At 47.6% G+C, this 17,014-nt stretch overlaps 1 protein-coding gene across 1 annotated transcript; it reads right to left on the bottom strand.

Moving 5' to 3' along the window:
- Positions 1 to 6,251: 6,251 nt before the first annotated feature.
- NDUFAB1 (NADH:ubiquinone oxidoreductase subunit AB1) lies at positions 6,252 to 15,159 on the bottom strand. Its single transcript, XM_060172813.1, has 5 exons — positions 14,965 to 15,159; positions 11,678 to 11,803; positions 8,396 to 8,483; positions 6,695 to 6,794; positions 6,252 to 6,411 (listed from the first exon to the last, which is right to left on the bottom strand). Exons 1-4 carry the CDS (start codon positions 15,118 to 15,120, stop codon positions 6,703 to 6,705), a joined length of 462 nt encoding a protein of 153 aa, XP_060028796.1. The 5' UTR covers positions 15,121 to 15,159; the 3' UTR covers positions 6,252 to 6,411; positions 6,695 to 6,702.
- Between the last annotated feature and the right edge of the window lie 1,855 nt (positions 15,160 to 17,014).

Raw genomic sequence — 17,014 nt, 5'->3', positions numbered from 1 at the left:
TATTTTTCTGTCCTTTGATGGAGATTTTAATCCTTCCCCCCCTTTTTTTTTTCCTCCTCCTTCTAATTCCTGATTCTCTCACTTATATTTGCGTTCTGGTTTAAAAACCCAAAGATAGCAGTTTCTCTTGTACCTCATCATTGCTTCCTTTCCTGCCCCCCACCATCCACCACACTGCTGGGGGTGGGGAGGAGCTGTCGGTCAGTCAGGGAGCATCACACCGGCCTGGTGTCTCCAGCAGCAGAGCCTCTTGCGGCCACTCCTGTTGAGACATCTTGCCCGTGGGGACCCGTCTCTGGAAGGCGCCACTGCTGGCGTGATGGCTGTCTTAGCTCTCACTGAGCCGGCTGTGAGGACCCAGCCTGGCCTGGATGTGCCTGGGGCGTGCGACTCCAGGGCCACCGCTCCCAGCCCACAGGCCCCTAGGAGGAGGAGCGGCCACAGAGCCACAGGCCCAGCTACTTTGTTTCTTGTGAAAGCTTCCAGAAATTCTCACGCAGTCCAATGACCCCTTCGATTATGCTTCTCCATTTGGTCCTTGTGCTCATGCATTATGTTCAAGTGTCCTTCACCCCAGGTCCAGAGATGCTGCCTTTCTCTGTAAGAAGACCACCTGACCTAGTGGGTTGGTCGCCAACAGATTTAGACATCATCCAGACATGGGATAAGTTGCTCTCGCGATTAGCTCGCCCTCCTCTGGTTTTAGCCCTTGCGTTCTGTGTACACGTGGACTTCTGTCGCCTCCTTCCGACTCGATTCCGACATGAGGGCAAGTCTCTTGGTGAATGATTACTCTCTGTGCTGTTGGCTGTTTCTCTGCTGCTGTCTCTTGTGATTCTCCTCTCCCCAGTTGCAGGCTTTCCGTAGTAAGGTTTGGTGAGAGTTTTTTTTTTTCCAAACGTCACATTTTTTGGACTCTAGGCTGTGTGTCTAACCCCCCACCCCCTCCCCATTCTGTGAACTATATTAGCATGTGTTCGCCTGAGATGACTGTTCCTTGTGAGCCAGTTAATGATGACCTTCGAAGGTCTCCCTCCTCCCCTTCCTCCCTCCCCAAGCTGTAGTTCAGGAATCCAGCCCAGATAGACCAACTCTAGCTTTTCCTGGTGCTATCAGCGCCACGTTTCACATCTGGGCAGGAACATTGACTCTGGCTTCTTGGGGGGGGGGTGTGCAGTGCATCTGTGAAGGGCACTACCCGTCCCTTGAAGAAGGACCAGTGACTACAGCTCTTCTGTCCGATCCCTGAGCCAAGGCCTCTGCACTTGACACATCTACAGAGGAAGCTGGCACACACCCGGTACTCATCATGTGGGTACGTGGCCATCCGGGTATCTGTACCATCATCTGGATCCCGTTCTTGTCCAGCACCCCCATCCCAAAGGGAGACGTGTCCTGTCTTCAGGCTGGCCTCGAGGTGTGCTGCTCAGAGTCCTAGCCCGTTTCCCGTGGCCTCCCGCCCCATCCACACCCCTTCCTCCCAGTGAGAGCGTGTGTCCCATAGTCTCCCTGCTCCCCGAGGGCCAAACTGCTTCTTGCTCAGGCTGGGGTCACTTGCAGACAGGACCAAAGCCTGTGTGAGTCTTGTGATTTTGTTTCAGTAAAATGGTGCTTTTTTTCCTCCTTACTCTGAGATACTATATATATATATATATAAATAACAGTGTAAATGACACCTTTTCGTACAGAGCTGTCTTGAGTATTGCTTTGCAGAACTCGCTAAGTCTGCTAGAAGGATCTTGGACCCTGGCTCCCTGGCCTTTGGTGGAAGCCTCCCAAGGGGTGGGGGTGGGGGGAGCAGGGTTGGGTGGCGCCAGACAAAGGATTCGCTCATGTCTGGGTCATAGCATTCGCTATGTCTGGGTCACAGCAGTGTTCACTCTCGTCGCTCAGTGCCCTGAGCAGTCTCTTCATGTTTTTGGCCCAGTCTGCTGGTGGCGTCACAGTGTTAAGTTCCTCCTCAGGATGGTGTCTGAGCAGTCAGCCCTCACTGTCAGGGCCTTCAGCTCTTGTCCTGGGCTCCCCTCACCCCCCACTGTGTGTGACTGAGGAAGAGCTATCTCAAGGGGGTGGGGAGCTTGCTTCCCTGAGCTCCCACAGACTGCTGTCTCTTCCAGAACTTGCGCTGGTGGTCCCCCTACAAGTCTTGGCCCGTAGACATCACCACTTTCTTCCCCTTCCTGGGGCAACAGGGCAGGGCCGACTCTCTGGGCCATTTGTGTCTGTCTGCCCACCGCGTAGGCCAGTGAGCCGTGGCAGCTCTGCACTCTGAGGTATCTCAGTGGACATCGGGCCTTCTGCTCGCAGGCTTAGCACTCTGAATGCAGCTGAACTGAGCTGAGGGTGCAGATTTGTGGATGTAGCAGGACCCCAGCGAAGCCTTCCATAGGCTCCCGAATTGCTGCTTTACCTTCTGAGGGGCAAAGAGACGCATTCTGCCACTCTCCCCATCGTACCTGACAAGTTGCCATATTTCCACAGAAGGAGCTGGCCTTCCTCTGACTTCAACCATGTGCCTGGGGGAACCGGCCTGTACACCGGCACATAGCCCACCCTCTCTTTGCCCAGGCAGAGGAGGGCAAGGGGTAGACTGTGCCAAGGGCCGTGCGAGGAGAAGCTTGCTTTGCACCCCCATCTTGTGAGGGAGACCGTTCCTCTCGCTCCCGCCTCTGTTCACGCCTGCCTGTTGTCTAGGAAAAGGGTAGTCCTTTTGTCTTCAGACTTTGTGCGGTGTCACCTCCAGTTAGGATTGGTCCCTGTCCCTCTCCGAGGGCCAGGTGACCTCTCTGAAGCGGCCAGGAGCCCTCTGTTGTGCCGAACATCCGGTAAACTTGACCTGTGCCAGGCAGTTTGTGAGCCTCTTGCGTTTTCTTTTCTTAAAAAGAGTTCTGCAGAATTATTTAACAGTATCCGTAAGTACCATGTTTCCCTGTGGTGTACGCTCTGTTCTGGTTTGTTTTTAAACCCAATGCCTGTTTGAGAGGAGATGAACGTTAGTCTATTAGATTTGCGCTGCTGGATTTTTTTTTTTCCTTTTTTTAAAGTGTAACCTTGACTAGCTGTCTTATTGTTTATCCTGTAAGATTAGTCTTATCAATTAAAGTTTGATAATTAATTATGTCTCTCTTGGCCTTCCAATTCTTTCACGCGTCTAGTCTGTACTGGGGATGAACCAATCTTTGGAACCAAGCTCAGAGCCATTTCCCCACTTTCAGAGTATCTGTTTGGCTTTCAGAGTATCTTGTTTGGCTTTCAGAGTATCCAAATTTGTTCCTGCTGAAAACAGTTGATAAAAGGATTTAGTTTTATCTACCCAGCGTTAGTCAGAATAACCAACTGGGCAGTCAGAAACGGCCCTTTTAGCTGCCCTCTCCTGCTGCTGCTGATCTCCATGGCTTCAAGAACAGGATTAGAATTAGATGGGGCTGCCCGTGCTCCGCCCAAGTAATAGGGATCTGTCACCTGAACAGGTCAAAACACAGACCCTTAAGCGTAGAGGGGGACTCCAGAGGGTCAGAACTGTTTGACCCAGCACCAACACTGCAATTTCTCCCTTTTTTTAAATCAATGTTTCTGAAGATTTTGACCTCACTGGCCCTCCATGGCTCTGATACCTCATAATATTGAAGTGATGCTCTTAGGTTCGAAAGAAAGGGAGGAATGAATAAGAGGTTATGGCCACCTCCAGAATCTTCTCCCTTCACACGTGGCATAATTCTGAGTTTGCATTTCAGGAGCCTGAGAATGCCAGCCTGAATACTAAGTTCACTGCCCCTTCTGGGGACAAGCTTGTGCAGGTAGTTAACAACAGAGAGTCCTTTTAAACACTGGATCTCCAACAAACCACACAGTCATAAAGACAAGAGGCGCAATGGCTCCTTCCTACTTCTGTCCAGGAGACGTCTCCGTAGCTCGTCTGTGCTGGAGGAAGTTGAGCTGAGTCCCTGGGAGCCCTCTGCCAACTGGGATTTACCCTTCAGCTTTTCCCAATAGTTTTTGTTCTGGCCTGACTCTCCTGATAAGACTGTTCCTAGCTGTTCATCCCATGTACTTCCTTGGCTTTAAAGACTTACATATCGTGGTTTGGGGATGTGGCACAGTGGATAAAGCACTAGACTCTCAGGGTAGGGGTAGATAGCATAATGGTTAGACAAAGAGACTCTCATGCCTGAGGCTCTGAAGTCCCAGGTTTGATCCCCCGCACACACCACAAAACAGAGCTGAGCAGTGCTCTGGTGTTTAATAATAATAATAATAAAAAGCACTAGACTCTCAACCATGAGGCCTCAAGTTCAATCCCCAGCAGCTGTGTACCAGAGTGATGTCTGGTTCTTTCTCATGAATAAATAAAAACTCTATGTAATATATATGTATGTATATGTATTGGAGCCAGGCAATAGCACACCTGGTTAAGTGCATACACTAGTGCACAAGGACCAAGGTGCAAGCCCCTGGTCCTCACCTGCAGGAGTAAAGCTTCACGAGTGGTAAAGCAGGGTTGCAGGTGTCTCCCTCCCTCCCCTTCCCCTCTCAATTTCTCTATTCATTAAAAAAAAAAAAAGACATACCTGCTTGATGAGAGACCAGAGCACTGCTTTGGCATAGATGGTACCAAGGTTGAACCTGGGGACTCAGGCAAGCAAGTCAGGCCCTCTGCCCACTAAGCCACCTTGACTATCACACCCTTTTTTTTTATCTCCTCCTTCTCAGGCTCATTTGTCTTCTGATTTTCATCCCTCCCTCTTTTCCCTTTCTCATCAGGAATTTATTTTATTTTTTAACCAGAGCACTGCTTAGCTCTGGCTTGTAGTGGTGCAGGAGGAGATTGAACCTGGGACTTTGGAACCACCTTCAAGCATGAGGGTCTTTCTGCATAACCATTATGTGATCCTGCCCATCATGAAATCTTTCAGATTTCCACCAAGACATGGCTACAAGTGAGTGCCTCCTTTTCACCTGAGATCACCAGCTGTGAGAATAGCCATAGGGCCAGGTGGTGCAGAAGGACTTGGTTCTACCCCACCTCCCCACCTGCTGCAGGGACTCTTCAGGAACAGTCAAGCTGGTCTGCAGGTATCTCTCTCTCCCTTTCTATCTCCCCCTCCCCTCTCAATTTCTCTGTCCTATTGAATAAAAAAATGGCCACCAGTAACTGGATTTGTAGTGCCAGCACTGAGCCCCAGTGACGATATTCCGAGGCAAAAAAATAGAGATGAATAGTACCCATATTCTCACTAGACATATCTTTCTCTAGATGTACAGTACACACACTTAATTTTGATGTTTGACAGATACCAAGACACTTAAAATTCTTTTTTTCCTTTTTGTTCTTGTTTATTGTCATTGTTATTGCTGTTGTTTTGGGGTAGGATAGAGAAATGGAGAGAGGGAAGACAGAGGAGGGGAAAGATAAGACACCTGCAGACCCGCTTCACTACCTGTGAAACAAACCCCCTGCAGGTGGAAAGCTGGGGGCTCGAACCGGGATCCTTACGCTGGTGGCCCTTGCGCTTTGTGCCACGTGTGCTTAACCTGCTGCACCACAGTCCGGCTCCCGATACCTTAAAAAAAATTTATTTATTTACTTTCCCTTTTTGTTGCCCTTGCTTATTATTATTGTTGTTGTTGTTATTGATGTCATTGTTGTTAGGGCAGAAAGAAATGGAGAGAGGAGGGGGAAGACAGAGAGGGAGAAAGACACCTGCAGACCTGCTTCACCGCCTGTGAAGTGAGTCCCCTGCAGGTGGGGAGCCGGGGGCTTGAACCGGGATCCTGAAGATGGTTCTTGTGCTTTTTTGCCACATGCGCTTTATTAGATAGAAACAGCCAGAAATTGAGGAGGGGAGACAGAAACTGAGATAGACAGCGATACACCCACGGCCCTGCTTCACCACTTGCAAAACTTTCCTTCAGTAGGTGGGGACTGGGGGCTCAAACCCCGGTCCTTTTGCATTGTAATATGTGCACTCAACCAGGATCACCACCACCCGGCCACCTAAGACACTTCTTGTGGCTGTTGTAACACGTATCCTTAGAATACAGACACTTGTCCAGGAGGTGGCACAGTGTATAAAGCTTTAGACTCTCAAGCATGAGGTCCCGAGTTCGATTCTTTACAGCACATGTACCACAGTGATGTCTGGTTCTTTCTCTCCTCCCTCTCATTTATAAATACATAAAATATTTAAAAAATAAATAATAAAAGTTTTAAAAAATAGAGACAACAACAACAAAAAAAAACTGAAAACATGTCTATCTTACAGATTTATTTTCAAAAGGCAAAAACACCTAGATGATTTAAATACATGTCGAGACAGCATTACTCTGTCAAAGTCAGTGACGATGCCATAATGTTCTCACTCGCAGACACTTGCTGGGCTCTTCCTGGTCCTCTCAGTGAAGAGACAGGATCTGGCGGATACAAAACAAGCTGTGTTTCTTTCACTGGTTTACTACACGACAGACAGACAGACAGACAGACAGAAGCCAGAGAGGCAACACAGTACAGGCTGCACCAGGAGCAGAGCCAAGAGTCTCAAGCATGGACAGCCTGGGCTCTGCACACGTAAGTCCCCAGCATCGAGGCCAGTCTTTCTCCTTGGCGTGTAGATACTTTGTTCCTGAGTTGATTGTAAAGGACCACAGAGAGGCTAGCTCTATTGGGAAGTATCAGCCTAGAAATCACAGTATTTACCTGATAGTTTATTCATAAACATCCTTCTTATCTGCAATGTAATCTACGATTTCTTGTGGACACATCAACTTTTCTGCATCTATGTCAGGAATTTCAAACCCTAAAAGAAGAAGCACAGCAATGCGTGAGTGAGGCAGAGGGAAGTCAGGCCACCTCTGGAAATACCCACAGCACCACTGACACTGTCCAGTGGCCCTGAATCCCACTCAAGTTTTGAGCCATGTAATGGTCTTCAGTTTGGAAACGGATCTTTAGGCCAGAAATGAAAAGGTAGTTCTACACATTGCTACCAGCCAACGTAATGAACAGTTGACTCTTTTTTTCAAGATGAAATTCGCCTAACAGAAAATTCATTTTTATACTGTAAAACTTCTAGGTATATTTTATTTCTTTATTTATCCATTTTTACCAGAGCACTGCTCAGCTCTGGCTTATGGTGGTGTGGGGATTGAACCTGGGACTTTGGGGCCTCAGGCCTGACAGTCTCTTTGCATAACCATTATGATATCTACAACCCCCCCCCCAAAAAAAAAAAGACTTTCAACTTCTTAAAAAAAAACTGAAATCCACTGAATTTTACATTATAAAATTATAAACTGTACCAGGCCGGGGGTAGACAGCATAATAGTTATGCAAAGAGAATCTCATGCCTGAGGCTCCATAGTTACAGGTTCAATCCCCCGCAACACCATAAGCCAGAGCTGAGCAGTACTCTGGTTAAAAAAAAAAAAAAAATATATATATATATATATATATATATATATATATATATATATATGTATGTATTTTAAATTATCTTTCTTTACTTATTGGATAGAGATAGCCTGAAATTGAGAGGAAGATGGAGGTAAGAGACAGACACCTGCAGCCCTGGTTCACCACTCACAAAGCTTTCCCTCTGCAGGTGGGGACTAAGGGTTTGAACCTGAGTCCTTGTGCACTGTAATTAGTGCGCTTAACCAAGTCCGCCACCCCCTGGCCACGTCAATGGATTGCAGCACGTTCACTATTGCATAATTCTTCTGTCACAAAGGAACCCCATACCAATGCTACCCTTAATATCATTCAAGTCAGCAAATGCTGCGAGAATCTGCTTAGTGTGGGGAGTGTTTGTGCAAATGTCTCTGGCCTTCCTCTTCAGGCGATCCACACCAAAAGAAGAGCTGCAGAGCCCACAAGGTCTCACTGACATAACTTTCCTTAAGGAGACTAACGGGGGGGCAGGTGGTGGCGCACCTGGTTAAGCACTCACATTACAGGGCACAAGGACCCAGGTTCAAGCCCTAGGTCCCCGTCACCTGCAGGGAGAAAGCTTCATGAGTGGTGAAGCAGGGCTACAGGTGTCTTTCTGGCTCTCTTCCTCTATCTCCCCTTCCCCCTCAATTTCTCTGTCTCTATCTATCCAGTAAAATAAATAAAACCAGGGGCCAGGTGTATGTACGTGCCCAGGCACACTAAGCGTGGACAATTCAGGAGGGGTGCGAAGGTGTCAGGAGCTATTTTGGGGGTGAGGAAGTAGCACCCTGAAGCCCCCTGGCTAAATGTAAAGGGCAGCTGAGCCAGGAGTAGCACAGGGCACCCTGTCAGACTGCTTGGGGTGGCACTACAGTTTATACCCGAGTCCAATCCCAATGCAGACACCCACTATTTCTCTACGTCTGATCCATGCAAGAAACAACCAAGAACAAGTCTGTAAGTTACCAAATTCGTCCTCCATGGCCATGATGATCTCCACTTGGTCCAAACTGTCTAGGCCCAGGTCTTTCATGAAGTGGGAATTTACTGAGAGCTGCAGCAAAGGGACAGAAAACACCATTCGGTTCATGAGTGCACCTGTTTCTGTGAGTGACGGGGGGGGGGGGGGGGTTCAGTGGAGCTTAGCCGTCCTATAGAAAGTATTTCTTCGGGGGTGCTGGGTGGTAGCACAGAGGGTTAAGCGAACATGGCATAAAGCTCAAGGACCTTGGTCCGGGAGGTGGTATAGTGATAAAGCATTGGATTATCAACCACCATGAGGTCCTGAGTTCGATCCCCAGCAGCACATGTAGCAAAGTGACATCTGATTCTCTCTCTCCTATCTTTCTCATGAATAAATAAATTAAAAAAAAAAAAAAAAAAGCTCGGGGAGTCGGGCTGTAGCGCAGCGGGTTAAGCGCACGTGGCGCAAAGCACAAGGACCGGCATAAGGATCCCGGTTCGAACCCCAGCTCCCCACCTGCAGGGGAGTCGCTTCACAGGCGGTGAAGCAGGTCTGCAGGTGTCTATCTTTCTCTCCTCCTCTCTGTCTTCCCCTCCTCTCTCCATTTCTCTCTGTCCTATCCAACAACGACGACAACAACAATAATAACTACAACAATAAAACAACAAGGGCAACAAAAGGGAATAAATAAATAAAGTATTTTTTTAAAAAAAGCTCAATGACCAGCAAAAGGATCCCGGTTCGAGACCCCGGCTCCCCAGTTTCTCTCCACCCTACTCAACAACGACAATAACAACAAGGGCAACAAAAGGGAAGAAATAGCCTCCAGGAGCAGTGGATTCGTATTGGTAGTGGAGGCACCAAGCCTTAGCGATAACCCCGGAGGCAAAAAAAAAAAAAAAGGTATTTCTTGTGAGTGGGAGAGACAGCATAATGGCTCTGCAAATGTCTTTCGTGTCTGAGACTCTGAAGTCATAGGTTCAATCCACAGCACCACCATAAGCCAGAGCTTATGCTCGGGGTGGGGGGGTGGGGATAATAATTCACAGAAAATATTTCTTTTTAAATATAGAGCGTTCCATATTATGCAAGTGAAGAGCCAGAACTAAGATGATGCATTTAATCTGTACTGGCACATGATCAGTGTGCTTCATACGTCAACTTCGCCGCGTTGAACTGGTAAACATTTACAAAGCTCAACGACAGATGCAATTTGCACGTTTTTGATAAGTGCTTTGAATGACATAATAAGAGTTTAAGCACCTGGGTTCAAGCCCCTGGTTCCCACCTGTAAGGGGGAAGCTTTGCGAGTGAAGCCGTGGGGCATGTGTCTCTCCTTTGCTCACCCTCATCTCCCATTTCCCTCTTGATTTTTTCTTTTATATTTATTTTTCCCTTTTATTGCCCTTGTTTTCCCTCTTGATTTCTTTTTTTTTTAATATTTATTTTATTTATTTATTCCCTTTTGTTGCCCTTGTTGTTTTATTGTTGTAGTTATTATTATTGTTGTCGTTGTTGGATAGGACAGAGAGAAATGGAGAGAGGGAGGGGAAGACAGAGAGGAGGAGAGAAAGACACCTGCAGACCTGCTTCACCGCCTGTGAAGCGACTCCCCTGCAGGTGGGGAGACGGGGTTCGAACCGGGATCCTTATGCCGGTCCTTGCGCTTTGCGCCACCTGCGCTTAACCCGCTGCGCTACCGCCCGACTCCCTTCCCTCTTGATTTCTGTCTGTCCAATTAAAAAAAAAAAAAAATTTAAAAAGTGCCCAGTCCCCACCTGCAGGGGGAAAGCTTCATGAGTGGTGAAACAGTGCTGCAAGCGTGTTGAAGTAAAAATTAAAAGAGGTGGTATTTCTGTAGCAGGAAAATCAGCTCGCTTGGACAGTGCACTATGCTTTCCTTTCTCTGTTTTACTTGATGGGACAGAGAGAAGTTCAGAGGGAGGCGGGGAGAGAAGGAGGAGCACAAGACACCTGCAGGCCTGCTTCACCACTCGTAAAGCGTTCCCGCTGCAGGTGGGGACCGGGGGCTGGAACCCAGGTCTTTGTGCGTGAATCTGCGTGTGCTTAACCCAGTGTGCCCCCTCCAGGCCCCCCTCCTTTCTTTCTTTCTTTCTTTCTTTCTTTCTTTCTTTCTTTCTTTCTTTCTTTCTTTCTTTTTGCAGCGCGCTGCTCAGCTGCAGTTGTCTTCTCTTGCTGCTGCAAATGGATAGCATTTGATGGACATTTGGACCCTCAGCTATCAGAAAGTATGAACCAAAGATACTCTGAAACCCTGACCTTCCCACAAAGAAAAGGCTTATTTGTAAAAAAAAAAAAAAAAAAGAAAAAAAGAAAAAAAAAAAAGAAAAGTACTTTTTTTTTAAATTATTTTATTTTTAAACCATTTTATTTTGTGCTATCTATTTATTTAGTGGGGAGAGACAAGCAGAAATCATGAATGAAAGGAGAGATAGAGAGAGAGACAGAGAGAAACCTGCAGCTCTGCTTCACCACTTGCAAAGCGTTCCCCTTGCAGGAGGAAGAGAGATAAGTGTAGCCCTGCTTCATCACTGGTGAAGCTCTTCCCTGCAGGTGGGGCCCAGGGGCTTGAACTCGGGTCCTTCAACATTGCAGCATGTGCATTTAACCAGGTGAGCCACCGCCTGGCACAAGAAATGTACTTATAATGAGTGAAGACTAGGTACTTCCAATTTAGACCTAGTCATGTGTTTGGATCTACAGAGACATATTTGTTGAACAAACTTATGTGTGTACTAATGCATAATTTTTATTGGAACATTACTTGGTAAAAATTCTGTGATATCTACAAGGAAATTATTAGTAATTAAATAAAGCTGTAAAATTAAGGGAAAAAAATTATATTTATTTTGCCTTTTGTTGCCCTTGTTCTTTTTCATTGTTGGAGTTATTATTGTTGTTGTTATTGATGTCGTCGTTGTTAGATAGGACACAGCAATGGAGAGAGGAGGCGAAGACAGAGAGGGGGAGAGAAAGATAGACCTGCAGACCTGCTTCACTACTTGTGAAGCGATTCCCCTGCAGGTGGGGAGCTGGGGGCTCGAACTGGGATCTTTCCTGCTGTGCTACCGCCTGACTCCCCACTCTTTGCTTTTTAAGGTGGGTACTGTAGACCTCAGAGTGCACACATTCAGACGTCCACATGCACTGAGTGTCTGGATGGAGGCACAAGCCTTCCTACTTAATGTCCTTTCAGACCCTCTGAGTCTTACAGTCTGCTGACTCACGTAAAGGAACGAACACATTTGAGCCACACCAAGTACCTTCTCTGGGTTGATCTTGTCATAGAGTTTCAAGACATAGAGAACACGGTCCTTGATTCCTTCTAACGTCAGAGGGGGCTCGTGGCTGTACTGCCGGCGGCACAGCTGGGAGACTCTGTTTGGAACCTGCAGCCAGACAAGAAGGAAACAGGACAGTTGTGAAAATGCCTGCGTGTGTCTTTCCCTCCCAGCTCTTAGGGCTTTTGAGCAGCCGCCACATCTGATTTTGATCCTGATTTTAATCATGGTCACTAGGGGACAGAGTCATAGCCCTGGGGACTTTCACAAACTCTGGAGGAGTCAGTGGGCCTCTTCTGCCTCGTTTGGACCAGCTGAGGGCTCTGTTCAGCCTCCAGGCTGTGTGTGCATCTGCTCAGGAAGACTCACAAACAAGGTAGAGTGCAGCAGAGAAGCCCAGCTTCTTTTATTTTTATTTATTTATTTTTTAACAGAGCACTGCTCAGCTCTGGCTTCTGGTGGTGCGGGGGATTGAATCCAGGACCTGACAGAGCCTCAGGCATAAGAGTCTGTTTGCATTACCATTGTGCTATCTACCCCCAACTTTATTTTTAAATATATATATTTATTTTCCCTTTTGTTGCCCTTGTTTTTTATTTTTGTTGTAGTTATTCTTGTTGTTGTTACTGATGTTGATGTTAGAGAGGACAGAGAGAAATTGAGAAAGAAAGGGAAGATAGAGAGAGGGGAGAGAAAGACAGAGACAGACACCTGCAGACCTGCCTTACCATCTGTGAAGCGACTTCCCTGCAGGTGGGGAGCCAGGGGCTTGGAACCAGGATTCTTACGCTGGTCCTTGCGTTTCGCGCCACCTGCGCTTAACACGCTGGGCTACCGCCCGACTCCTGAGAAGCCCATTTTCTTGGGAGCTGGTATGGTACACCGAGAGGCAGCTCACTGTGAGGCCACACACACAAGGGGCTAATCCGACCCCAAAGAGAGTGTGTGCATCGCTCCGGCATATCTGCTGCCAGGGGTCAAACTCAGAACCTCGGGCTTACTAGCTTCCACTGGCTGCTAAAAAGTAAAACGGGGCCAGGCAGTGGAGTACCTGGTTACAGGGCTGTAGGTGTCTCTCTGTCTCTCTATCACCCCCCTCCCTCGTGATTTCTGGCTGTCTCTATCCAATAAATATAGTAATAAATTTTAAAAATTAAAAAAAATAAACTGTTAAAAAAAGAGAGAGAATCAAATCTCTAACATGCCAAGAACAGGGGTAACTCAGCGTTTTAGCTTAAGGCTGAAGGCAAGTCTCAGAACGGAAGACTCGGGAGCTCTCAACAAGGACCTCTGATTTTACTTAGAGACAGGCAAAGAGAGAGAATGAAAGAAACTACAGCAGCAAAATTATCTTCAAGGGGGAATGGAATGGGGGGGGGGACACACAACTGGGTCCCACATGGCAAAGCAGCGCACTGTACAAGGGAGATATTTCCCTGCCCACGACACTGCAGAGTAGACAGATTTGGTGCCTGAGTCTGATCCCTTGCAATGTATATCCCAGGACGATGCTCGGGCCTCTCTTTCATATGAAATGAATTAATCTTTTTATTTTTTCTGGTTTTCTTATATTTAGTTTCCCTTTAGTTGCCCTTATTTTTATTGTTGTTGTAGTTGTTGTTGCTACTGATGTCATCGTTGTTGGATAGGACAGAGAGAAACGGAGAGAAGAGGGGAAGACAGAGAGGGGGAGAGAAAGACAGACACCTGCAGACCTGCTTCACCGCCTGTGAAGCGATTCCCCTGCAGGTGGGGAGCCGGGGCTCAAACTAGGATCCTTAATGCCCGTCCTTGCGCTTCACACCGTATGGTGCTTAACCTGCTGTGCTACCGCCCGGCTCCCTTGAATGAATCTTTTAAACTCTTTTTATTTTTTATACCAGCGCACTGCTCAGCTCTGGCTTATGCTGGTGCAGGGGATTGAACCTAGGACCTCAGAGCCTCCTCAGGCATTAGAGTCTTCTGCAGAACCATGACACAGCCCTCTAGGACACATCTGGCTCCACCTCTGACTGATCTTAGTCACTAAGGCCCAAGCATCTGCATTTCTTTTTTTCCATTCTAACATATGAAGTTGAAACCTGTATGGCACAAAATCTATTAGTTGAGGGGGGGGCACATCTCACCTTGACCTTGACCTTGAAAGTCTATCCTACTTTAAGCCTGCAGTTGAGAGACACCAGGGGAACTTACAAAGCAGAAGCAGGAACTCAAGGGATCTCCTATCCCTTCCACAGCTGATGATAAAAACAATCGCCCCAAAGAGGTTCAGTCTGGGGGGCGGCCTGTGGGGTAAAGGGGGAGGTAACATAATGGTTCTGTAAAGAGACCCTCAATTTTGAGGCTTCAAGCTCTTAAATTCAATCCCCCGCACCACCATCAACCAGAACTGAGCAGTGATCTAGTAAAAAAAAAAAAAAAAAAAAAAAAAGGTCTGGGGAGTCCGGCGGTAGCGCGGCAGGTTAAGCGCAGGTGGCACAAAGCGCAACGACCGGAGTTAAGGATCCCGGTTCGAGCCCCCGGCTCCCCACCTGCAGGGGAGTCCTTCACAGGCGGTGAGTGAAGCAGGTCTGCAGGTGTCTGTCTTTCTCTCCTCCTCTGTCTTCCCTTCCTCTCTCCATTTCTCTCTGTCCTACCCAACAACGACGACATGAAATAATAACTACAACAGTAAAAAACAAGAACAACAAAATGGAATATATATATATATATATATATATATATATATATATATATATATATATATATATATATATATAGTCTCAGTCTTAACAAAAGGTACTTAAGAGGGAAATCGGGGGAGTCAGAAGAAAAGGCAAAGGAAAGAAAATCGCTAGGACTGGGGAAATAGCGTAATGGTGATGCAGGAAGACTTTCATGCCTGAGGCAATCAGTGGTGCCAGGTTCAATCCTTAGCACCACCTTAAGCCAGAGCTGAGCAGTTCTTTGATTTAAAAAAAAAAGAAGAAGAACGGGAGGAAGGAAGGAAGGAAGGAAGGCAGGCAGGAAGGGAGGAAGGGAATCATGGGCTCTGAAGGCGGCTGCAGCCAGGCCCCCTCTGCACAGGCGGGAGACTGTCACCTCCACGCGAGGACTCGAGCCGGGGGCCGCCAGACCCACGAGGCTGCGACCCAGGGGTCAGCGCCCCGCAGCCGCCAGCCAGCAGGTCAGAGGTCAGAGGTCAGCCCGGCGCCTCGGGGCAGCGGCTCGCGGACCCCTCTCCCCGCACCCCTGACCCCTGCAAACCCCGCAAAGTCATCGCGAGTTACCTGCAAGAGCACCGACGCTGGCTGCGCGGGCCCGGGCCCCCCGGAACACAAGAAGGTGCTGAGCGTCCGGGCCACGGCCCGGGTGGGGACCCGGGGCAGAGGCGCGAAGGCCGCAGGCAGCCGGCGGACACAGGTGGAAAGGACACGAGCGGCCATGACTACGCCGACCCAGGATGCACTGCGCGGCGCTCGTCTATCCCGCAGCCTCTCGTGCTCCGCGCAGGGCGCGCACAGAGCGGCGCGGGTGGTGGCGGCCCCTGGCGGCTCCTGGCGGCACTGCAGCCATCTGGGCTGAATTAAAACTTGGCTGTGATTTGCAGGTTTTTTCTGGATCTGGGAAGGAAGTCTTTTTTTTTTTTCTTTTTTTTAGCAGAGCACAGACAGCTCTGGTTTATAGGGCTGCACGAGATTGAACCTGGGACTTGGGAGCTTCTCAGGTATGACTGGCTCTTTGCATAACCATTATGTTATCTACCCCCACCCTCATTAAAAAAAAATTTTTCCATGCAAGTTCATACATATATATATTTTTTTTTTTCGTATTTTCTTATTTTTTTAATTTTTGTTTTTACCAGAGTACTGCTCAGCTCTGGCTTATGGTGGTGCGGAGGATTGAATCTGGGATTTTGGAGTCTCAGGGATGAGAGTCTCTTTGCATAACCATTATGTTATCTACCCCCACCCTTATTATTATCTTTTATATTACAGAATTACATGTCGACAGGGGTTTAAAGCCACACCTTTCCCAACACCAGAGTTCTGAATCTTCAGTCTCCCCACTGCAAGCCACCACAGTTCCCCTAAGGTTGTAGCTATGGACCAACTGTCATCTCTACAATTATCTGTCCACTTTTATACATAATTGCCCCCCTTTTTTTTTTTAAACATTTATGTTCTTTTTATTTATTTATTCTTTTGTTGCCCTTGTTGTTTTATTGTTGTAGTTATTATTGTTGTCGTCACTGTTAGATAGGACAGGTGGGGAGCCAGAGGCTCAAACTGGGATCCTTACACTGGTCCTTGAGCTTTGTGCCACCTGTGTTGAACCCACTGCGCTACCACCTGACTCCCCATTTTATTTATTTTTAATGAAAGATAAACAGATAGATACATAGATAGATACCAGAGCACTGCTCATCTCTGGCTTATGGTGGTGCTGGGCATTGAACCTGAGACCTCAGAGCCTCAGGCATGAAAGCCTTTTGCAGAGAGCAATCGTGCTATCTCCCCAGCCCCTGAATTCCTTTTAGTAGGTACATGATAAAGAAGTATTACTAGCGGCAGCACAGAGGGTTAAGCACATGTGGCGCAAAGCACAAGGACCGGCATAAGGGTCCCGGTTTGAGCCCCCTGCTCCCCACCTGCAGGGGAGTCGCTTCACAGGCAGTGAAGCAGGTCTGCAGGTGTCTGTCTTTCTCTCCCCTCTCTGTCTTGCCCTCCTCTCTCCATTTCTCTTTGTCCTATCCAACAATATCAATAACAACAACAACTACAACAATAGAACAAGGACAACAAAAGGGAATAAATAAATAAATAAATAAATATAAAGGAAGTATTACTAGCAGCATAAAGAGTACAGGACCTCTCAGAACACACAGTGTGTTACGCATCATTGACTAAGTATAGTCAACTGTAAAAGAATCCGTTCTTGTGGGCCAGAAGGTGGCCCCGTGGATAAAGCACTGGATTCTCTGGGGGTTGGGTGGTAGCGCAAAGGGTTAAGCGCATGAAGCAAGGACCAGTGTAAGGATCCCAGTTCAAGCCCCTGGCTCCCCACCTGCAGGGGTGTCACTTCACAGGTGGTGAAGCAGGTCTGTAGCTGTCTGTCTTTCCTCCTCTCTGTCTCCTGTCCTCTCTTGATTTTTCTCTGCAATAACAACAATAATAATAATGACAACAAGGGCAACAAAATGGGAAAAATGGTCTCCAGGAGCAGTGGATTTGTAGTGCAGGTGCCAAGGCCCAGCAATAACCCTGGAGGCAAAAAAAAAAAAAAAAAAGCAGAAAAAAAAAGGACTGGATTCTCAGAGCCTGAGGTCACAAATTCCAT

This window comes from Erinaceus europaeus, chromosome 15 (genome assembly GCF_950295315.1).
Source record: "Erinaceus europaeus chromosome 15, mEriEur2.1, whole genome shotgun sequence".
Classification (NCBI taxonomy): Eukaryota; Metazoa; Chordata; class Mammalia; order Eulipotyphla; family Erinaceidae; genus Erinaceus; species Erinaceus europaeus.
The sequence above is the reverse complement of the archived record's forward strand: the minus strand, read 5'-3'. Positions and strand labels throughout refer to the sequence as shown.

Coding starts and splice junctions, on each gene's coding strand:
- NDUFAB1 (XM_060172813.1), bottom strand. CDS start 15,120: ATGGCCGCTCGTGTCCTTTCCACCTGTGTCCGCCGGCTGCCTGCGGCC. Junction 8,484..11,677: donor ACAAGATCAACCCAGAGAAG/GTACTTGGTGTG, acceptor CCTTTGCTGCAG/CTCTCAGTAAATTCCCACTT. Junction 6,795..8,395: donor GGCCATGGAGGACGAATTTG/GTAACTTACAGA, acceptor TTCTTCTTTTAG/GGTTTGAAATTCCTGACATA.